The 23,136-nt window shown below is 47.9% G+C and overlaps 1 protein-coding gene across 2 annotated transcripts; it reads left to right on the top strand.

Moving 5' to 3' along the window:
* Positions 1-175: 175 nt before the first annotated feature.
* Positions 176-17,451, top strand: fyco1b (FYVE and coiled-coil domain autophagy adaptor 1b). Of its 2 annotated transcripts, none has more exons than XM_084480834.1 (18): positions 176-237; positions 927-1,034; positions 1,230-1,336; positions 1,837-1,962; positions 4,115-4,221; positions 5,635-5,778; positions 6,987-7,083; positions 7,403-9,724; positions 9,917-10,009; positions 10,225-10,343; positions 10,586-10,753; positions 11,181-11,321; positions 12,065-12,288; positions 13,137-13,275; positions 14,085-14,216; positions 14,841-15,063; positions 15,789-15,898; positions 17,364-17,451. In XM_084480834.1, exons 2-18 carry the CDS (start codon positions 977-979, stop codon positions 17,437-17,439), a joined length of 4,386 nt encoding a protein of 1,461 aa, XP_084336960.1. In that variant the 5' UTR covers positions 176-237; positions 927-976; the 3' UTR covers positions 17,440-17,451. The 2 variants fall into 2 exon arrangements, with proteins under 2 accessions (XP_084336960.1, XP_084336959.1); XM_084480833.1 differs by having other exon boundaries at positions 7,403-9,763.
* Positions 17,452-23,136: the final 5,685 nt, after the last annotated feature.

Raw genomic sequence — 23,136 nt, 5'->3', positions numbered from 1 at the left:
CACACTAATGACAATAAGATTCACATTTTAATTTGCAGAACAGCGGCAGCCCTATTCCCTTACTGTTTATTTACCTAGTGCTTCTCAACCAAACTGGATTTAGAGTAGCAGTTGCTTCTGGCTATCGGTGGCCATTCAACAATCCGATTTGTCAATCACTAGTAAAGCCCGCCCACCCGAAAGCAAGTTTTCTGCTGTAATAATAACTGGATTGTCTGGGACCTTTTTGCCGATCAAGTACGTCAATTGTGTATTATATGTCGAGTCTAATGGTGGTTGTCTTTATTTTGTCTTAAACAAAACACTTCCTGGCATAAATGGACTGATAATAACAGCGTAGCATAGGACATTGAAGAATACAAGCAGGTGCATGTCTTTAGTAGCAGTCATAGCGCCCCTTTTATTGAACATAGCGAACATAGCGGTTCAGTCACGGATACTTCATATACACTTCATATAATGTCGACTGTTACACGTTACATAAAATGAATTAAGACATTTTTCTATGATTAGACTGAGTATCTGACCATCCGTGGGGTGAATATGTTACCTGTCGTCAGCGATTACGACCAGCGCGTATTTATTAAACGTAAATAAAGTACATTCCCCACCCCCAAGTTATTTCTTTAAGGACATTGTGTGACGCATTATGGGTACAGTCATTGGAGCATGTATGTCACTTTACAGGCGTTCCGATGCTGTTCAATCGGGGGAGGTCTTAAGCATTTGTTTGTGTTGCATGTTGAGCGATTTAAAGACCCACGCCTGAGAATTACATGTCGTCATTATTCATAGAAATGAGGGACGTCACTGGTCAAGGTGTCATGTAACGTGTTAATATTTACTCTAATAACCGTGGCTTTTGAAGTGTTTCAGCATCACCATCTTCTTTAAAATATTGATATGATTTTTCTTTTGGTCCATAGGAGTAGGGATTCGTATAATCCAAGTGCCCCCCCCTTTCCCCTTTTCCATAATGGCCTCGACGTCTGTTGGTGAGAATCAGCTGCAGAGGATAATCAGAGACTTGCGTGGTAAAGACACTACTCATAAGTAGAATGTTCTCAGACTAGCACAATGATATTATGGATGGATGTGTATGTCTGTGAGTATAAGGTATGGTAGACTAAGCATTTCCACAGCTTAATCCCTCAATTGGAATTCTGATATAGTGTATAGTATACTATTCCTTTACATATTGTGTAACCCTGTGTTTTCTGTGTGTCAAGATGCTGTGTTGGAGTTGATAAAGGAGCACAATGAGTGTGGTGAGCCCATAACAGACGACAGCTCCAATTTACACAAGTTCTCCTACAAACTAGAATATCTGCTCCAGGTATGTCAATTATACGTTGCCTTCTCAACTTCAACATTGGCCATACTTTTACTCTCTACTGCAGTAGTGACCTAGCCTTGTGAGACGATCTATGTAATCACATTTGTGTATCTCAATAAATATCACTCTGGCCTTGGATGGGCAGTAATTCCTCCAGCCAATTCAACTTTGCATTCTTCGCTCTGGGCGAAGAATGCAAAATGGGGTTGGAAAATAAGCAAAAACATTTTAATTTGGTAGACTGGGCCAATCCTTGTTCGTCATTAACTGACTCCTGGTGATTGGTCCTAAAATGTTACATTTTTGGAAAAGGCTTTCAACGGGCTAGAGGCCAGCAAAAAAGTGAATGTGAGCTTGTGGGGTCAGAATGCTCTCATGGGGCTAGTAGTTATACAGGCTGTGCACCAAAAAATGCAAATGAAGGAAAGTAAAAAGTAAAAAGTACAGCATTCGATGTAGCTGAGTACTTGACATACATTTTGTATGTTCTCATCCACAAGTTTGACCAGAAAGAAAAGACAACCTTTCTCGGCCAGCGAAAAGACTACTGGGATTACTTCTCTGACTGCCTCTCCAAGATCAAGGGAGCGAATGATGGCATTCGCTTTGTTAAGTCCATCCCTGAGGTAATCCTCTACCAGACATACCTGGCAACACACACACACACACACACACACACACACACACTCTTTAAGCTTACAGCTTTCCACTGCAGCTGCTTGGAGCGGTACATGAAAAAGTTAAGAAGTCTTGGTGGCATAAGGTTGTAGCACATAGGACCCTATTGTCTGATTATTTATGATAGTTATTTTTCACTTCCTGTCATCGGCAGATTGGCCTACCAGGAAAATGATTGACTTAATTACGTTTTTGTATGATTAATAACACATGTATTCATTTCATACTTAGAAAATAGAAAATACCAATGGGTATATTCATGTGTGGGAGGTCTGTGGTGGTGCAAGTTGCCTACGTCACTTAAAGGTTTATGTGGAAATAATTATAATTATGCAGTCTAGTAATAAGTCATCATGTTTCCATCCAAATCCACCTTCTGAAAAACCTGCAGCAGAATGTGCGGATGTATGCGTGTTTCCAACCACTACTTGCCTGTGTTCAGAACTTTGAGTCTGCCTACTCCACCGAATAGATTGCGGTTTCTCGGTTGAGAAGTCTGTGAACAATAAGCACTGCGGGGAGACGATTGGCCAATCAGAGCCACGGGCGACTAACACCGTTGTCAAGCTGTTGTGAAGCGTTGTCAAGCTGCACGCTGGTAAAATAGACATGTCAAACATGTCATGTAAAATAGAAATAGAAATCCCACAGAAATTGGTGAGAGTGGAGGCAAGGTCAGACTGAAGTGGAAATGGAGTGTAACGAGTAGACAATTATGTCTGATATCAGGCTAGTCCACTACTGCTACGCTCATATTAGGAGCTGGTTCATCAAGATAATGGGAAGGCGCTATTCCTCCAGTCAGGTGCCATTATACCACTGCAGAAGAAGAGGGTGCAACGAGTTGACATCATTTAAAGAGACGTTTAGACCTAAAACTAAGGAAATGAAATCTTGGGGACAGAGAGCAAACTTGACAATGAAAATGGGGACATTGAACACATCAGATATTACAGCTGTGTGGATTTAGCCACATTTACCTTTAAATACACCAACTTTTCCACCACCCTCAAGCGTAAATACTTTACTTTTGTGATATTTCTAGATTTTATTGAATTTTCAACATGGGGGTTCAGGGTTTTTTTACACACCAATGAAAATGTGCATTAAACAGGTGGATTGAAACACACCTTGTGTGAGCTTCGTCTTATCTCTATCTCTATGCCAAATCATGTGACACACATGTGATGTGTTAATGCCTCACCGCCTCAAGATCTATATACATGCATGAACTTCAATATCAATATAACTTTAATTAGGATTTCAATTTTCTTCACAATGATCAACATGTTTCTGATATATATATATATATATATATATATATATATATATTATTTCTTTTAATCTTGTTCAAAGTTGGCAAGCGCCATGACCAGATGATAGCAGAATTGATACAGTAAAGTCGAATTTTACACTGAATGTAAATAATAAAAACAATTATTAGACCGCCTCATACATGTGGGAGTCTCCAGCTGGTGTCCGTATGGTTGAGCAGCATCTCTGTTCCGTTGCTTAAGTCCCTCCATCTGCTGACAGAGAACTTAACGAAAGCTAAAGACAGAAAGACAGTCCCTGGATTTGTTATTTGATTGTGCATTGCATTGGCAGTAAAAAAACGGTAACTGCATGAGATTGGGGGGGGGGGGGGGGGGTTATGACACCTAATCCACTACCACCCAGCCTAGTGGGGCCCAGATTAGCAGTATGCACCAGAACCACACTCTGGCTATCACAGTGGAGAGGTGAAGAATGACTCAACTTTCGATTGGGGGCCGGGGGATGATTTGGGGGCCATGTTGGTATGTGAGCCAGGATGTGTATTTGGCTCCTGTGGGTTAACACCCCTATTCTTGCGATGAGTGTCATAGGATCTTTAGTAAACACAGGGAGTTGGAAGGAAACAGTGTGTTTTAGATGCTCTCTATTAGCAGGCAAACAATGTGCAAGCAAAATGTGTACAGGGCTCTCTTGTAAAAAAAAAGTCTAATCTCAATGTTACTTCCTGTTTTGATTAAGGTACTACCATCTGTGATGTGAGTGTGTTGCAATCTAAGTCGCAGCAGCATGAGTCTCTAAATAATTGATTGCATGTTTCCCCAGCTGAAGACCTCACTGGGGAAGGGAAGGGCCTTCATCCGCTACTCTCTGGTGCACCAACGTCTCGCAGACACACTGCAGCAATGTCTCATCAACCATAAGGTCACAAGGTCAGATAACCAACACAAGCTTACTAACCAGCCAGACCAACCATACCACAAACAAATGTCTGTTGTGTTGGCATGCAATGGGCATGTGTTGAGGTTCGGGTGGTTCATAAGACGCTTCAACAACATTATGTTTCAGTAGCTTTGTTCCTTATCATCAGGTGCTGTAGGTCATAATTCAGGAACTATGAAGAGAGGGACTAGAAATGTGCAGAATAGAGGAATAAGACACAAAACAGTCCCCGCCCCCTCTGCTCCCTCCCTCCCTAGGTGTATCACACACCTATGATTGACAGGCAAGATGGACTCCCTGAACCAATCAGGAGTTGGCCTTATTCATCAAAAATGAGTAGTAGTAAATTAAGTAGACAGGCAGTGGACTTTATGTGCTTGTGTGATACTTTTCCATTCCAATCCACTTTTTATAAAATATAACCCATAGCCGCTATAGTGCTTAGGGTTTTGGCCTGTGAAGCTCTTTGAGACTGTTACTCTAATTAAAGGAATATTGTTCAATTCACGTAGGCGTGTTCCAAAATCGGGCAGTTGGCGGTCCATTGACACCATTAGATTCCAAATGAGTTTTGAGCAGCTCCCATAGCTGTACCTTTGCTTTGTTTAACAACTAAGCGCATCCAAACGGCCCTGGTAAGGTAGTATTCTCCAATAGTGCCCACAAACGAACAAATCGAAAATGTTTAGTATCTCGGTTAGTGATGTAAAACATCTAGTGTGTGCAGTGTAGTGACTGCTACACTGAGTGTTATAATTCTGAATTCGGAGCGTAGAGCATCATTTCAATGAGTTGCGAGGTTAGGTGCAGGAGGGAGTGTTTTTTAGCTGATTTGCACACAGCCTTAGCATTCTGTGTTGCATTCTGTGACATGAAGACTAAGAGGCAAGATTATTTTCTTATTCTTGAACCTAAATGTCTTGCTCATGAGTATTAAGTCTTGTATAGCACAAACGAAGGTACCAAGATGTCAATAATTAACCTGGGGTCTTAACTAAGTGGCCAAATACTTTTAAGGACTATATAAATACAATTGACTTCGATACAGAAAGGGTTAATGTAGTCCTTCTGGTTGAATCAGAAATTGTCAGGTGGTCAAAGGGCTTGGTAAATCAGAAAGGATGATGTGGTTTACTTCCCATATTGAATACGCTGTTTCTCTTCCTCCTTTTGAGGCACCTTCTCACTTCTCCCATTAAACAAGAACATGCAGAGAAGCAAAAGTGTCTGCCTCAAGTCTCTCTCACAATGTGGTATTGGGTTACTGTGGACTCATTGTTTCCATTCGACACGTCTTTCATTTTTGTGAATTCACTGCTATGTTTACTGCGTGTACTGTGACTGAAATGTATGAAATCAAATTGTATTTGATATATACTTTGGTCGTGTTGTCTCCCCCACAGTGAGTGGTATTATGCCCGTAGCCCCTTCCTCAAGTCCCACCTTACCGCAGACATTATCAACCACCTCTACGAGCTCAACCAGGTCCTCTTTGATGTGGCGTCCAGGGGCCACGATCTTGATGCCGATTGGCCGACCTTCGCCAGGTAACCAATCCTAGCAATCATCTTCTCTGTAATGAGCAGATGAAGGCTGAATGACGTTCTCTCCGATACTAAGGAACTGAATCCTAAATATACTTGAGTTACTTGACAAATTACTGACAAAAAAGGTACAGGAGAAAGAAAAAAAAAAGATGTTTAAATGATGTATGTAATGTAAACGATTTTGGTTTGGAACCCATGGGTGATGGCCCAACCACCAGCAGTTGGAGACGGTTTGTAAATGGATTGGAATGAGACATCATAAGAGCTGCTGTGAAAGCTAATCTAAAATTAAAATGGCCCCAGTGATGGGTGTTTTAACAACCTGATATCACACTTAATTATCTGATAAGTCTGCAATTCACGACTGAAGTTGTTAATTTCATCTTCTTTTTTTCTGAGCGGGTTGGGTGTCGGCGTGTGTGTGTGTGTGTGTGTGTGTGTGTCTGTGTGTGTGTGTGTGTGAACGCATGTGTGTCTTTATTCCTCATGTTATCACCTCCTGAAAAAACTATTCATTTCCCCATTAGCTTTTAACAGTGCCACTATGTTATCGGTTTTGTGAGGGGAAAAACACTGTGGACAGCAATATGCACTTTCACCTGTCATCACTTCTTGTTTTTAGAAAAAGGTGCGCACACACACACACACACACACACACTTCATCTTCGTTAGCGATGATTCTGTTCAAAAGTGCTGAGGGAAAAATAAAAATAATATCATTGATACCATATATGGTATTAGATTTAGGTTTCAAAAAAAGAACGCTCAGTTAAAGCAAGTGTGTTATATTGAAAAATAGGATCTTATGAAGGTAAAGGAAGGATACATTTCCTGGAAAAAGGAGTCCATTTACTTATATCGACGCTAGATCATCGCGTGGTAATCGTGCTCTCTCATCGTGGTCTCTGAGACGTAGAAGTAACGTTATCAAGGTGTTGCATTCTGGAAAGACCCATATTTTCATGTTGCGCAATAAGCAAGTATATTCCATGAAGGCACTGACGAGAATATTGCGAAGATCTCACAGCATGTCTCGTATGAATAGTTTGCATTTAGTCTGTATATTTATTAGTTGTCGTTTTTTTATATGGATTTCTAATTGTTTTAATTTATGTAGACTGTAGACCTAACCCTATAATATCGTCATTTATTATAATATAACAGGCTATGATACAATATAGTAACACTTTTTTGCTTTTGTGTCTTAGGAGAACATTAGGAGCTAATTCACCAGCATACCTGTGGAAACCCCCCAGTCGCTGCTCCAGCATCAACAGCCTGGCCAGCAACTATTCACACTCACAGGTACACGCACATGTGCACCTCTCTCTGTCTCTCTATGTCTATCTACTACCTATCTCTCTCTGTGCCTTTCTATGCCTCTCTCTCTGCATCTCTCTCTCTCTCTCTCTCTCTCTCTCTCTCTCTCTCTCTCTCTCTCTCTCTCTCTCTCTCTCTCTCTCTCTCTCTCTCTCTCTCTCTGATTCTCTTTTTTTATCCATATATAAAGTATATGCACGCGCTGAGTGAACACACTCATACAGTGAACACTCACACACAATGTATACACACGCAAACAGTGTCAAATGCGACTGCCACCACGGTTGCTCTATGCTGTCCCCAGGTGGTGGAGTTCCCCCACAACCTGGAGATGGGTCACAGTCTACTGGGCGACCTGGGGGAGCTGGGCGAGCCCTCCTCCTCCTCCTCCCGCGCGGTGGACGAGCTGCGCGCGGAGCTGGACCGCTCGGAGCTCCGGCAGCAGGCCCTGCTAGCGCAGGTCCAGGCGTCCGACCGGGAGGCCGTCGAGCTGCGGGCGGTGGTGGAAAACCTCCGCAGCCAGTTGGCGGAGCTGCGGAAAGGTTCCGACCGAGCCCCGTCCTCTGAGCCAAGCGCAAACCCCGACGTGTCCAGCCAGGAGAGCGCCAGTTACCTCCAGCTCACCAGCAACGCCGGCGACAGCGCGCTCCAAGAGCGGCTGAGCACCGCGGAGAACAAGAACATGGAGCTCTTGAGCAAGTTGGACGGGGCGCTCAGTGAGAAGGGACAGCAGACCGCCAGCTACTGTGACTCGGCCTTGAAGATCCAGGAGCTCATAGACCAGCTGAAGGCCGCCGAGGAGGAGCGGCTGGCGGCTAGGAGAGATGCCGACGACTGGGCCAAGCGCGCCCAGCAGGTGATCCACAAGCTGAAGCTCCGGGAGGAAGAGTCGCGAAAGTCGAGCGAGGAGAAGCTGGCCAAGGTGAAGGAGGCGGCCCGCGGGGAGCAGGAGCTGGTGCTGAAGCGGCTGGAGGACCTCCAAGGGGTGGTGGGTCGGATCGAGGGGGCGCTGACGCTGAAGGAGAAGGAGGCGGGGAACCTGAGGTCCCAGCTGCAGGACCTGCAGGCCTCGCTGGAGCACCGGGAGCGGCAGGCGGAGGAGCTGAAGAAGAAGCTGCGGGAGGAGCGGCGAGACGTGACGTGGAGGAGTAGCAACAGCCAGAATGAGTTCCTGGACAGCCAACTGCTGGACCTGAGAGAAAAGCTGAAGAACCGAGAACAGGAGTTGGCCCAGAGCTCGGAGCGAGTAAAGTACCTAGAAGCAGTGTTGGCGAAGCTAGACGTGGAGAAGAAACACGTGAACGCCGGGAATGAAGTGTTTCCGATTGATCAGTCCAAGATTCTGGAGGATTACAAATCCCAGTGCACCAGTCTCATGGAGATAAATGCGAAGCTGCTCCAAACCGTGAAACGGAGCGAGGCCAGCAACCGAGAACTGTCTGAGAGCAGGGCGGCCATGCGGGATCAACTGGCTTCTTTGACGGCATCCCAAAACCCTCTAAAGGTGCAGGAGGAGGCCGCCATGCTGAGCATCGAGGAGAGAGAAACCAAACTTTTAGAAGCCAATCAGCGCTTGGAGGAAGTGGTCCACAAGGCTCTTCTCCAGAGCGAGGCGTCTGACGCCACCTTAAAGAGGCTGGAGCGCGACAACAAGGAGATCATGGAGACTCAGTTGTCCTTGAAAAAGCAGTTGGCCTCCACTCAAGGGTACCTCGACGCGCTCGCCACAAAGGAGACCCAGCTGGGAGACCACCAGCCACTTCCGTGCGATTTCCCGCAGTCCAGGGCCGAGGCGCTGTGGAGCGACGGCAGGAAGACGGACAACGAAAAGAGCAACGCGGAGAAACCGGAGAAAGCGCAGAAGCTCCACAACGCGCACCACCCCCACCACGCCGCGCCCTTCCCCGACGCCAGCAAGAGACACCTGCTGGCGGAGGCTCAGCTGGAGCTCAACCTGCGCGAGGTGACGGCGCTGCAGGACGAGGTGGTGGAGCTGCGGGCCCAGCTGCTGGCCGGTGCCTCGGAGCGGATGAAGGTGCAGGCGCTCCAGGAGGTGACGGAGGCCTCCCGGGAGGACCTGCGCATGCTGGTGGAGCAGCTCAAGGCCCAGGTGGAGGAGCTGAACCGCCGGCACGTGGACGAGATCCTCCACTCGCGGGAGCGCGAGGACACCCTGGGCCGCCAGCGGGACGGCGAGGCCCGGGTGCGGGACGACCTGGCGGCGGAGGTGGCGGCCTCCCGGGAGCAGCTGCACGGCCTCAAGCTCCGCTACGAGGCGGCGTGCCTGGAGAACGGCGAGGCGGCCGAGGCCCTGCACCGGGCCAACACGGAGACGGCGGAGCTGGGCGTGCACGTGTGCATGCTCACCGCCGAGAAGGAGGAGGCCCGCCTGCGCTGGGAGGCGCTGTCGGCCAAGCTGCAGGAGCTGGAGGAGGAGGCGTCGCAGGAGGCGGAGAGGCTGAACGCCCGGATGGAGGAGCTGCGCCAGGAGAACCGGCGGCTCTCCGAGAGGCTCGGCGAGGAGCAGGGAGCGGGGGAGCAGCGCGGGCCCCTGGAAGAGGCCCCGCAAGAGGCGGAGGCCCAGGGGGAGAGCAGCCAGACGGAGATCCAGATCCAGCACATCCAGGTCAGCAGCCAGGCCGTGAGCCACGCCCGCCCGCCGCAGGTGAGCGCCGATCTTCAAAACATAAATGGATCACAGGCATGGGCATTAGCAGATCATTCGGAAATCTCCGCGTCCACGGTAATAAGTTAATTGCTACGTGCGAGCGCGTAACACCTGGCATGACAAGGCGGTGTCTGCGCTCTCCTCATTTAGGGTGCGAATGAGGAGCTTCAGGAAGTGAGGTCACAGCTGGGGGTCGAGCGCGAGAAGGCGGTGCTTCTGGAGAGCGCGGTCAAACAGCTGGAGGTGAGAAGGCGCGCCTCATTACTGATCCGCTCTCAGAGATGTTCCCCTGGAGGCACGTGCCCAGGGTGCGTCGTGTACCTCGCGAGGATCCTATATTAATTGCGTGCCAAGTAAAAAAAAAAAAAAAAATGAAGGTAAAAGTCATTCGACGTAATGCGGAACACGGGTGTTTGATGTGCACGAGGAAATGGTTTGCTTTGGTGTGCCGATTACAGGCGGAGAATCGGCGCTACAGCGAGCAGATTGAAGGGAAGAGCGCGCAGATGTCTCAATCTCAGCGCCTCGTTCAGCAGAGGGATGAGGAGCTGAACCAAATGAAGGGGAAATTATTGAGGTGATGGGTTCTGTAGATTGCATCGAGACATTAAAGGGCTGCATCACATCGTGGCTTTATAAAAGTCGTGCGCCCGTAGAACCAGTGCCATTTTTTGTGCGTCTTATTTTAGTTCAAACCGCATCATATCAGTGCCATATCTATATAGCTCTCAGTGCCCATTTCCTCGACACAAAAAAAATTGTTCATGGGTGCACACTAGCAAACCCAACAATGTACCGGTGTGCGCTGACTCTGTGCAGGACGGCGGAGGGCTTGGCGATGGCGGAGAAGTCCTGCGAGGAGATGAGTGACAGACTCAGACGAGCCAATCAGGAGCAACAGAGCAGAGACGTGAAGATGGCCGCCGAGCTGGACGACCTGTACCGCACCAAGATCAACCTGGAGGAGCGACTCATCGAGCTGATCAGGTACCCTCCCCCGCATGTGACCCGCCTCGTGTCACTCACAGCTACACCACGGCCACTGTGAGCCATGTGTTGTTATGTCGGTAATGGCCGGAACTGGGCGAGAAACACACTTGTACTCGTGCATATAAAAATAAGATAACGACTATGTAACACACAGTGACACAGCACTCTGCAGTGCTTTATATCCCAAGATACGCCTGTGTGTTCTTCCATAATGTGTGAGTATCAAAGACACTCAGGGCAGAGCTCTGAGCTCTGAGGAAGTCCATCGTGGTTACTCCGTCCCTGGACCATTCGTCCTTGCATCGAAAACCACTTTTCACCAACACTAACAGACACAGAGCTAGTTTTGATTTTCAGTTGCCATTTTTGTTGTGATGAAAACCCCTTCTGTGTCCCGTTCCGCGGGCAACACCGCCCTCTGCAGGGATAAAGATGAACTGTGGCAGAAGTCGGACGCCCTGGAGTTTGAGCAGAAGCTGCGGGAGGAGGAGACGGAGCGAGATGTCAACCACTGCCTGGACTGCCACAGCCAGTTCAGCTGGTGGCTCCGCAAGTACACCTGCAGGTCAGGCACACGCACACGCACACACACACTCACACACACACACACATGATGGGCCGTGACCCATCGTCGCTCTATCACATACCTTTCACGCATCAAACTGTCCAAGCTAATCCAAGACAGTTTACTCCTGTTACAAACAATTGACAGTTATTTTAGAAACCATTTACAGTTCAGGAGGTAGAGCGGGTAACCGGAAGGTCGCTGGTTCGATCCCCGGCTCCTCCTAGCTGAGTGTTGAGGTGTCCCTGAGCAGGACTCCTTACCCTAACTTCTCTGGGCAGAGCGTCCCCTGTCTGTATAGGCTATAGAAAGGAATCATGATGGCAACTTTCGTCCAGAAACAATAGTTATTTTAGAAACAATTTACAGTTATTTTAGGCACAAAGACAAGGATGTTGTTCTCAGAGATTGAGGGGGGGGGGGGGGGGGGGGGTGTGGGTCGGGGGGGGGATATTTAGATTGGGTGGTGGACACAAACATTCCAGTTTGATTAGAACTCGCGTCACTATTTCCAACCTGGGTTGACGATCGGCGTGGAAAAAAAGGGAGCAGAGGAACGGCGTCTGGGGACGACAACACGAACAATAGCGGGAAACGAGGAACAACAACAGCAGCAGCGGCGGCAGCAGCCTGCAGGGCATCGCAGATGGGGGGGGGCACCCCCCCCCTCCCACACTTCGGCGCCCCCTCAACCCCTCTCTCCCAGAGGGTAACGCCATAACACGCGTCCCTTCTCCCTGCAGGCTGTGTGGGCGTCCCTTCTGCTACTACTGCTGCAGCAACACCGTCAGCACCCTGCAGGCTGGCGGCGGCGGCGGCGCGGCGGCCAACAGGGAGCGCTGCTGCAGGCAATGCTACGACCAGCACAGCGCGGTGGTGGAGCGCCACCCGCAGGAGCAGGACGCAAACGCACCCGACGCACCCTTCGGCGCCCTGCCGCAGCCGGGGGACCGGGCGACGGCAGCAGGTGAGTGGGGCGGGGAAAAAGAGTGGGAGGGGAAAGGGGGGGGCGTTATGCTGACGTATGCACCCCTGGGTGGCAGGTCTTTCAGCGCCATGGCTCCCCCAAAACTCTGGGACTCCCCTCCTCGAGCCCTCCGTGTCCCTCGTGTCCCTCCTTCCCCTCTCTTTAAAGCTCATCTCGAGACCGTTCTGTTTCAAGAGCACTTCTCCTCTTCCAGCACTACTTAGACTCTCTCTATATCTATGCGCAGACTCTTTATTTGTTTGTTTTGTTGTATTTCTTGTTGTTCTGTTTGTTGTGTTCCCCTGACTCTGTAAAACGACCTTGAGAGTGAGAAAGGCGCTATATAAAATCAACGTATTTATTTATTTATTTTATTTCCACGCACAAATTCACAGCGATGCATGTGCTCACACGGCTGGGAGGCCGTAGGTGCAGGTTCAAAGTCGTACGTGGAAAGTGGGTTATGCATTCCCCGTCAATATTTAGAACACGCATATTTTATATATGCATACATTTATATATTATATATCATGCCTTTTATTTGTGTGTGGACTCGAATAATATGAAAGGAGAAAAGTTTATCTGCACGAGGATAAATACTTGAAAGCAATGCAGAATGTCTGAGAGCCTCGCAGCATTAAATTTCAATTGTCACCTATTTTTTTTAAGTTTTCCTTTAAATGAATACACATTTTCACCATGAACTGTTGCAGAAAAGGAATCTAATTAGTGTGTGTGTGTGTGTGTGTGTGTGTGTGTGTGTGTGTGTGTGTGTGTGTGTGTGTGTGTGTGTGTGTGTGTGTGTGTGTGTGTGTGTGTGTGTGTGTGTGCGTGCGCGTGTGTGTTAGTGTGTGACCCAACAGGAGGGGACGACGGCGTCTTTGACATCATCACAGAAGAGGAAGTGAGTGGCGTGTACGACAGCGACTCCCTCTCCTTCTCCACCGCCTGCTCTCCCGGACACGGACAGGAGGGGGCAGCACAGCTGTAAGTAACCAGCACATTACACAAACGCACGCGCGCACACAAGCACTTTGTTGATGCTGGGGACTTCCGTGGCTGTGGAGAACCACGGCAACAACAGATTATCTCTTGCTGCTTATGGCGTGGGTTGGGCCAAACAGGAGTCTTTATTTAATCCTCAACTCTTAACGTTCCTTCTGGTATAAAGAGAGCAAAGCGCAAGAGAGGGAGTCAGAAACATACCGTTTATATCCGTTCTCCAGTACTCAATCAAGACCTGCATGAATCAAGACCATTGAATCATTCCTCCACATAAAAAAGGAAACGTAATGGCATTTTAAAGAGATCATGTTTGAGTAGCGTAGATTGCAGGAGCACTTGATTACAGGAAACATAATCTTTCCACAGCGATCCTCCACTCATATCCGGTTGTTTTTTGGATGCACTTCAAGTTGTAGTTCCCCATATTGACTCCCGTATTGAGCGCAGGCTTTGCCATAATTGTTCTCCGCCTCAGTTTGAAGTTGCTCTTTCTCCTCGCCGTCTGTGTCAATGTTTTTTGACAATCTCGCCCATTAAACACACAACATCTCCCCTGGCTTGCCATGTGCAACATTGTGGCAAAAAAAAACACATCATGTTGTTCGCATCGACCTCAGGTGCGGAGAATGATGATTAAAAATAAACGTCTCACATCCACCCCCCCCCCCCCCCCCCCCGCACGCCGACCCGACCCCACACACACCGATCGCCCCCCCCCTGCACAGGGAGCATATTTCAAAATGGCAGCGTGTTTTTTTTATTTTTCTTCCTGTGTCTCCTCCGGCTCTCAGTAGGAGCAGCGTTGGTGGCGGCGCTGAGGACCCCCCCCGCATGGAGGAGCCCCCCGCGGAGGAGCCCGAGGAGGTCATGGCCTCTGCGGTGCAAGACGCTGAAATCTGTCTGCTCAAGGCCGGGGAACTCACGTGAGTGTCTCGCCCTCAACCCCGCCCCACGCAGCCGGCGCTCCCCTCACCCGGCGCTCCCCTCACCCGGCCGGGGGTGTTTCATCGAGAGGGGTGCGTGGAGGTGGGAGACACGGGGTCTCTCTGAGTGGCACAGCTGCCACCTGCTTCTATTAGGTGTCCCGTTTTTTTTTTATTATCTATTTTTATTTTTAATTGACAAAATGATCTCTGCCGTCTTCTTTGACGCTCGGCCAAGGTCGGCCCCCGAGGTCGATAAGGAGTGGTTCAGGACCGGCCTCGTCCATTATATCAAGAATTGTGCGGCTGTTGCTTAGCAACTGTCGCCGGACCCCTTTTTTTGATGACATTGATGGCCTTGTGAAAACGATTTTTTTTTTTTTTTGTCATACCAACCACTTAATGCAAACATAACGTACTAAAATATCGAAGACGTTCGCATAGAGCGTACGCAAAACGACAATAGGACAAAGGGCTAATGGTCTCCTTGGGAGCATAGCGAAGCCTGGGCTGCGTCCCCCCTCCCGCAAAGGGGCGGGGCCTCGTCCCACCAGTCACATCCGTCTGAACCGAGTGCTCTCCGCCCCCCCCCCCCCCCCCCCCCCCCCCGCCCCCCGCCTGCAGGCTCTCCGCCCCCTACACCCTGGAGGACGTCGCGGGCTTCGGGGACGCGTCCCGGGAGCTCTTCGTCCGCTCCAGCTGCTACAGCGTGGTCCCCATCACGGTGGACTCCGTGGGGCCCCAGGACGGGCCCACCGTGGCCTGGGTGTTCACCTCGGAGCCCAAGAGCATCTCCTTCAGCGTGGTGTACCGCGAGGACCCCCGCACGCCACCGGAGGACGCCAAGGTGGGGCGGGGGGGGGGGGGGGGGGTATGGGGGTATGGGGTACAGGGTACGGGGGGGAGGGGGGGATGACACCGCTTTGGACGCAAAAACGTCCCCGCGTACAGTATGTGTCTCCATGTGAGCATCTTTTGAAAGGATTTCTCTTCGTCTGTTTATATATTATATTTTGTTTATATATATATTTTACACATTTTTTTGTCATCTAGTAGATGCTTTTACCCCTCGTACGGGTACTAGTGAGATCATCTCTTTTTATTTGGTGAAGTGAGCAGAGAGGATGCCTACGTGTAGACGGGTTTTATTGGGTTTGAACCCGGACCCGGTCAACGCCCCTAACCAGTTGACTCTCCCTGTTGTTGATCGTAACTCCATCGATATTCCCGACGCTAGACGCTAGAACTTCTAGAACCTATAACCTGGGTCATCTAACATGCACAGAGGGTAAAGGTATAGTAATGGTTGGACGTCGACGCAACGGGCCTGATGTGCGCCTCCCAAAAAATTGTAACCTTGCGTTGAGGCGACGCAGTGGCGAGGGGATGTGATCCGTGGTTTGTGGTCCGATAGGGGATGTGATCCATGTGATGTGGTCCGATAACGTAAACCCGACGCAGAACAAAAACGGGTTCAAAACCGCGTCAAAGCGACTGCGTGGTCCTCGCGTTGCGTCAACGTCCCACCATAACTCTACCTTAAGGTTCTCCCCCTCTCCTCCCCTCCCCCAGGTCCTGATCCCCCTGACCCGCTGCAACTCCCACAAGGAGACCATCCAGGGGGAGCTCAAGGTCCGCTACCCCGGGGAGTACACCCTGGTGTTTGACAACTCCTTCTCCAGGTCAGTCCCCCTCACACACAGACACACAGACATAGACATACATACACGCATGCACGCACGCACGCACGCACGCACGCACGCACGCACGCACACACACACACACACACAGTTCCTCAGGATCCCTAGGTTTTCCGTTTGCACCGTTGGCAGTTCCGCGGCTTGCACTTTTATTTTTGTCGACAAAGCTTGCCAGAATATCGCCAAAGAATATCCCTGTTTTCTTTTGGGGGGTTATTCTGCAAGTTGATCAATAATAAATGCAAAATAAGGATATTTAAATCCAGAAATAATCCAGGGGAAACACAGCATCAATCTTTTCAACAAGTGCATAAACAGCAAAAATGTGAAACAAAAAGTGAAGTCGCTAGACGGCTCTGTCCTATAGAGTGAATATTCAAATGAATGTATCGCAACATAAATCTGCAAGACCAGATACAATTTTAAATTATCCTGACGTCCCATTGGGAGGAGAAAATGCATTGGAGATGTGTATGCACACAGGAAAGGTTGACGCCAGGAGAAAGTAGAATATATTTATTTAATTGCAACGGATTATGCCTGACAGACACTCCAATAAGCGGCCGTGGGCGTGTGTATTGTGTACTGGCTGGGTGATTAAATTGTTGTAGCTGTTGTAATTACAGTTAACCATACATGATTGGAGCCCAATTTCAATTCTAAATTTAAAATAATGATTTTTGCCTCGCCTTTAATGACCACAGTTGAAAAGACTTAGCTCCAGTGTCTAAAAAAAGAATGTCTTATGTGAACGGTATAGCCTGAATGTCACATTCAGAGTGAACTAAATCCACTGAAATCACATGAATCCATGCAGGGAACAGAATCCCAGCTTTAATGGTAATTTTACCGTGTTTAACAGTGTACTCCCTTCACCAACGAGTCCACAGAGCGTAAGCATTCAAAACTGCCACTAAAGGACCCCTTAAGTAAAGTTTCTAGTTCAGTTTTGTTTTCCTCACACATCGTAGAATAGAAACATAGGCTTCAGTACCTCGGTTGTGCAGATGAAGTCATCTCAAGGGTTGCCGGTTCAGTCATGGACATTTTGTCTAGAGCAAGGGGCCCTGCTGCCTTGCCTTGCCAGGGACATCGCCACCACCGCAGTTTGTGAATGTGGAACAATTAACATCATCTTTGAAAATGGCAAACAAAAGCTGTATATACATGCAGGCTTTGTACCGTTTGATCATCTTGGAAGGCTTGGCAGAACCACCTCACTGTCACTTTGATCGAGGATGCCAGGATTTCATGTCAATAGTCTCATGATGCTGGTAACTTGGAGAAGCTGTCGTGAGTTAGTGATTCACCATTCCCCACCCACTTACCCAGCACACTTCAGTCACGACATGCCTTTTCTACACAGGCTGGCTATGTAGTGCCAGGAAGCCTTTTGACTGTGTTTGTTGTGTTTTATCTCTTGTTTGTTCCTGCTTTCATCAATCAGGTTCATATCCAAGAAAGTGCTGTATCGCCTGAGTGTGGCCAAGCCTGTGGTCTACGATGGAAGCGACTGTCCGTGAGAAGGCGAAAAGAAGATGGGGGGGGGGGGGGGGGGGGGGGGGTGGAGAGAGAGAGAGAGAGAGAGAGAGAGAGAGAGAGAGAGAGAGAGAGAGAGAGAGAGAGAGAGAGAGAGAGAGAGAGAGAGAGAGAGAGAGAGAGAGAGAGAGAGAGAGAGAGAGAGAGAGAGAGAGAGAGAGAGAGAGAGAGAGAGAGAGAGAGAGAGAGAGAGAGAGAGAGAGAGAGCACTCGATTTCTCCTTTTTTGTTGATTTCCCAAATCGCCCGAATCATATCCAGTAGATCCATGTGTGAAAAGTGTGTGCCTCTGTTGGTTAGCTTAGAGAATCAAGTCTGCCAACAAGAAGCAGGTCTGTTTCTGCTGTAGCAAAGAGCAAGGGACTATGCGTTTGCTATGCCTCTGATTCTGGCAACCAAACACATAACAACATCTTTCAAGCTCGCTTGAAAGATCCCTGTCTCGAACGAGTGCTTGCTCCTAAAGTGCAAAGCCAAAGTCACCTTTTGAGAATAGAGAAATAATATATGATAATTCTACATAACTTGTAGAAAAATCAGTAGCACATGACATTTATCAATAGAGAGAGAATTGTGTGCACCGTCAGTCACTGTAAAAGCGTAACAAAATATTTATAATATTTAAATATTAATGTTGAAAAATATATTAAATATTGGAGCAGGGCAGACTATGTCACTGCACGCGAAAGGCTGTGCCGGCGCAGATGGAGCCATCGTCAAGCTTATTTCACCGCTTGTTCTGTCCAGACTCTCCACGTCACTTACTCAAATCAAGTTTCACACTTGTCGTCTTCTCGTTTGGTGAACAGAGCGATGTCTTTGGACCACGGCTGGCCCTGCAATGTACTGTGGCGTGGATTCTATTTATATATCACAGTGGCTTTATTGCAGGCCAGTGGATGACTGAGGAGCAAAGGTCTGGAAGAGAGAATGTGTTTTAATGTTTATGATTCACATCCACTCAGAAGTACAGTACTATGGACTATATTTTTTTGTTTACCAATTCCAACTTCAATGCTGAGAATTAAGATAATATTTTAAGAAATAGTGTTTATCAGAATTAACTTTTTTAGACACATGACAGTGGGTGTTCCCTTTCAATAGATCAACACAAAGTAATGATGAACAAGGATATTATACTAGTGATGCTCATATAATATGTACGTTTGATGAAGAACACTAAACATAGGAAAAGTATTATGTCAAGGTTTTATGAAGGTATTTTTGTTTTATGAAGTACATACAGTATGTGCTTATATCAAAGTCTTTTAAAACAGTCCCAAACACTTTTCTAGCTAAAGATCAGGACAAAATAAACCCAAGAGTAGTTTTAAACTTTTTGGACGATCACATGATGAACTTATTCCCGTGCTGTGATGATTTATCAAATTCTGATACCGTTTCCAAGACATTTTATTTGGTTTCCGAAATATTCAACTGACACGATTGCTGGGGGAGTATATTGTCAAATTTCCTACACGTCTTTTCTTTGCCAAATAGCCAAAATAATCAGATATTTGTATATTGTATGAGAAGGACAAATACATTTCTATTCAAAAGCATTATCACATAACTATTTTACAGGGTGCACCTTTCAGAGGGCTATTTTGAATCTGTTTTGACTATGTTACCTCTGTGCCAGTTGATACATGCTTTTCTTTTTAGTTTTCTTTTCTACCAGTGTGTCTGTAGGTGTGATTGTAGGAATTGATTTATCATCTGTGTTTTGCAGATGTTTTCTCTGGATGTTATGTAGTACAATGATTTCTGACCAAATACTTTGTAGGATTTGTAATAGGGTGGATTTGAAGACTGAATAAATGAATAAATAAGAAATAAATCAATGAATAAAAATATATAATAAAGCCTTATGTAATACCTCCTGGTTTGTGTGTGGATGCATGCGTGCGTGCGTGTGTGTGTGTGTCGTTGCAGAGGTGTCCGTCTAACAGACTGTGTTTATGGTGTAGAGGGCAGGCCGTTTCTCAAGGTTAATGATCTCATTGTAAATCATGTCAGATTCTCTCTCTCTATACCTCTCTCTCTCTCCTATTGCTTTTGTTTTCTGCCTGCTTCTCTCTGTTCCTCCCTGCCTTCACTGATCTGTGATTTGCAGTGTGTGTGAGTGTCTGTGTGCGTGTGTGTTTGTGTGTGTGCCCTGAATACTAATAGCATTCAAAGATGTCCTCTGCAGACACACACACACACACACACACACACAGATAATGTGTGCTACAGCATACACACACAGACACACGCATGCATGCACGTTCGGAAAGATACCTCTGGCAATAAATTGGTAATTTATACAAGCTAGACCCTGGATAACACATCCTAATGGCAGCAAATCAGCGTGTCTGTAGAAACAGAACGGGCCAAGATGTCTGCTGTCCCTGCTGTAGCTGAGCTCCATACCCATATGCCATTAAGGACATATGGCCACCCCGACCCTCCGTCCCCCCCGTCCCCCCTATAGAATGACAGGAGCACCCTCCACCTTGAACACTATTCATGTCATCTCTCACCCTCGAGTGTCACACTTCAGAACAGCGGCGTGAATCACGTGCGCTCACATGCACACGCCCACACAGACACCGGGAACATGACGAAGAGGAACTCTCAACCCTCGCCCACTCTTCACGTCAATACACTGACAGGAGGGAATCTGGGGGGGGGGGGGGGGGGGGATGGGTATGCTTTGTAACCGTGGAGAGAAAATGAAACACAAAATGAATGAATACTTATTTTTATTAACTGTCGGAAGGGGTTATGATTCATCGCTCGACACGAAGGATGTTGGACGGTTTAGGCAGCGCTTGCGACGACGGAGCATAGCGGATGGCAAACGGTCAGCCATTATGAGTCTTTATTTGGGACCTGAAATGTGTCACCTGTCGTTTGCCTCGAGGGCCTTTGTGTGCGCTCTTCCCCTGTGTGAGGTCCATGGCATTCCTCCCCAGACAATTGAAAATGTGTCTTTCAGCGGTAAACTTTGCTGAGAATGAGAGCTTCGATTGCAGTCTACCCTATGTAATGGCAAACGTCTGAAATGTGCCTGTATCAGGTGACCCTGGTCTAAAAGTTGCAAAGACCAAAAAAACATTTGTAAACATTTGCCTATAGCCATTCTTTAAATGTTGTATTTGCGTGGACGGTGAGGTTCACAGCAGTCAACTGTCAGTTGGTTTTGAAGCAGGCAGCAAGAGTTGTGTTGCATCTGCTGCTCTGCCCTCGAGTCCTTGGGCTGTTTCAAACTTTAGCGTTCCGATGGATTCTAGGGTTTGTGTTGCGTTATGACAGCACAGCTCAAGATGGTGTGGGGAGACACCGAGCCACCCGGCGTGTGATGTCCCCGGGCTGCCGCTCCGGGCTCTGACCTCATCCATGGCCGCCTCCTGCCGGTCTCCCCCGGCGACCCGGGTACAGCCTCCCGGAGCGCTGTCACCCCTCTGAGCACTGTCACCCCGCCTCAGTGTGCACGCGCGTGCACTTCAACGTGCACTCGGCGTGTGTGAGTGTGTGTCGTCTCACGTCTCGCTGTCCGTCAAAATGCACATAAGCAGCCGGCGGAAGGTAACGGATGGTTTTGAAAGAGGTTTACGCTCTGCCAGCAGACACACACACACACACACACATACACACACACACACACACATACACCTTGGGATTACAGACACACACACACACACACACACACACACACACACACACATACACCTTGGGATTACAGACACACACACACACACACACACACACACACTTTGGGATTACAGACACACACACACACACACACACACACAACTTTGGGTTTCCTCATTGCAATCACTGCCATGTTCCACTCGGCGACCAACATGGAGGACAAGGCTTTTTATTGCATTCCGATGTGTTGTTTTTCTCAGCGCATCCAATCTTTTTTTTTTTATAGGCATGATCCTCCACACTCCTCCCCCCCGCCCTCCCCCCTCCACCCAATCTAAGACTGTGGGGGGTGGGGGTTGCTTTAAGGACGCTGCGGCTCCTTCAGAACGTCCTAGAGGTGGGTTGATGGTTACCACTGTTTCCATGGTAACTGGAAACAGCGGAAGAACAACCTCTGCTGCACACACTCGCCTTTTAAAATACATCAATGATGCTTATTACTGATCATGGGTTGTTATAAGGTGTGTGTGTGTGTGTGTGTGTGTGTGTGTGTGTAGGTGTGTGTGGCCACAGCCATGTGTATAGAACGTTTCTATTACATTTTGTTACACACACACACACACACACACACACACACACACACACTCATGTGTGGCTACATGAGAACACGTTGTACACGTATCAATGCACGGGTGAATTGCAGCACATGCAGCAAGTGAGGAGCATCTGACAACCACTTCTCCTCATTACCTCTCTAGCCTGGCTCTGGTACATTCCTTCAGAGGGGGATGAAGACACCTAGAGCAGAGAAAACGGGTCCCCCGCGGTTACAGACCGGTTCAATATCAAACTGTTGGGAGAATCAAATTAGATGTTCTGCCGCAGTAGATTCATTGTCCATGGATGACCTGATGCATGGTGCTGATTCATAACATAATTCATCACAGCCCGGTTAGTTCCAGCCTGACCCTGTGGACCGACGGAGAATGTCTACGTTTATGTCAGTCTGCGTGGTCTTTGAGCTCATACAAGCCATACACTCCTTTGAGCCCTATGGGTACATTCTGTGCATGCTTGAATGCACAAAATAAGATATAATTGTACTTTATTGATATCAGATGGGCAATTTGGGAAATTTAATTCAAATTGATTGAAAAAACCTGCAGAGCTGCACACAAACACATAACTGATGATCCTCAGTTTTTGCCATTGTTTTTATCCCCCCCCCCCTCCCCTGCTGTTGCTCATTGAGATACATTTGGTCTCATTATGCGTTGCCCGGCTTGGCCATTCCTGTAGCCATCGTTCAGTATACGCTTAATAGAGGCAACGTCCTTCTGTGTCCTGTTACTTGGTTTCCGGGGTATCGCCATGGCAGCCACACAACGCTTGCTGAGAAACGCCAAGAGTGAGTGGGTCTCTTTATTTTCCCCCTCACTATCCCCTGTGCTGGGTTCAGTACTGCTGGACCCCGTCCGTCCACTCACCCACAACGGGCCATGGTGTCAGAGCTTCAAATGGCCACGCACAGCTCAGTAATTCCCTGCAGGCCACTTTGGACGGACATGGCTCACTAGGACCCGTTTCCATGGAGATGCAATTGGTTGGAAGGGGCCCGGCGTGTGTCATTAAGACTTAAATTAGCGGTGGAGGCCATCTTGGCTGAGCACATACTGACGCAGAGCGATGGCTTCAAAGAGTTGGAAACACACAAAAAGACAATGCGAGCAGGGAAAAGTAAGTGATATCAGAGTGCATCCAACTTTTGTAAATAAAGACATAGAGAAGCCAGAGGGCTTGTTAGCTTTTGAGTGTTAGATATTTTCCATTTACCGATGGTAATGTTGTTTAACTGTTTACGAATAACCACGACTTCACCATTGCTCTCTTTCAAGAGCACACTGCCTTGCTTTTCCAATAGCAATAGTCAAGCCGAGCTTGTAACGCTGTGACAAACAAACAAAAAACAAACAAATATACAAATATATATATATTTTATTAATGAGACATTTCTGGAAAATGGCAGATTAATGACCTTTTGAC

The sequence above is a fragment of the Micromesistius poutassou genome, assembly GCF_964030765.1.
Source record: "Micromesistius poutassou genome assembly, chromosome: 16".
NCBI lineage: Eukaryota > Metazoa > Chordata > Actinopteri > Gadiformes > Gadidae > Micromesistius > Micromesistius poutassou.
Note: the sequence above shows the minus strand (reverse complement) of the source record. Positions and strands in the feature narration are given on the sequence as shown.

Excerpts from the sequence above, each read along its gene's own strand:
- fyco1b (XM_084480833.1), top strand. The coding sequence starts at position 977 with ATGGCCTCGACGTCTGTTGGTGAGAATCAGCTGCAGAGGATAATCAGA. Across the intron at positions 1,963-4,114 it reads TTGTTAAGTCCATCCCTGAG|CTGAAGACCTCACTGGGGAA; the intron begins GTAATCCTCTAC and ends ATGTTTCCCCAG. Across the intron at positions 15,064-15,788 it reads CGCCACCGGAGGACGCCAAG|GTCCTGATCCCCCTGACCCG; the intron begins GTGGGGCGGGGG and ends CCCCTCCCCCAG.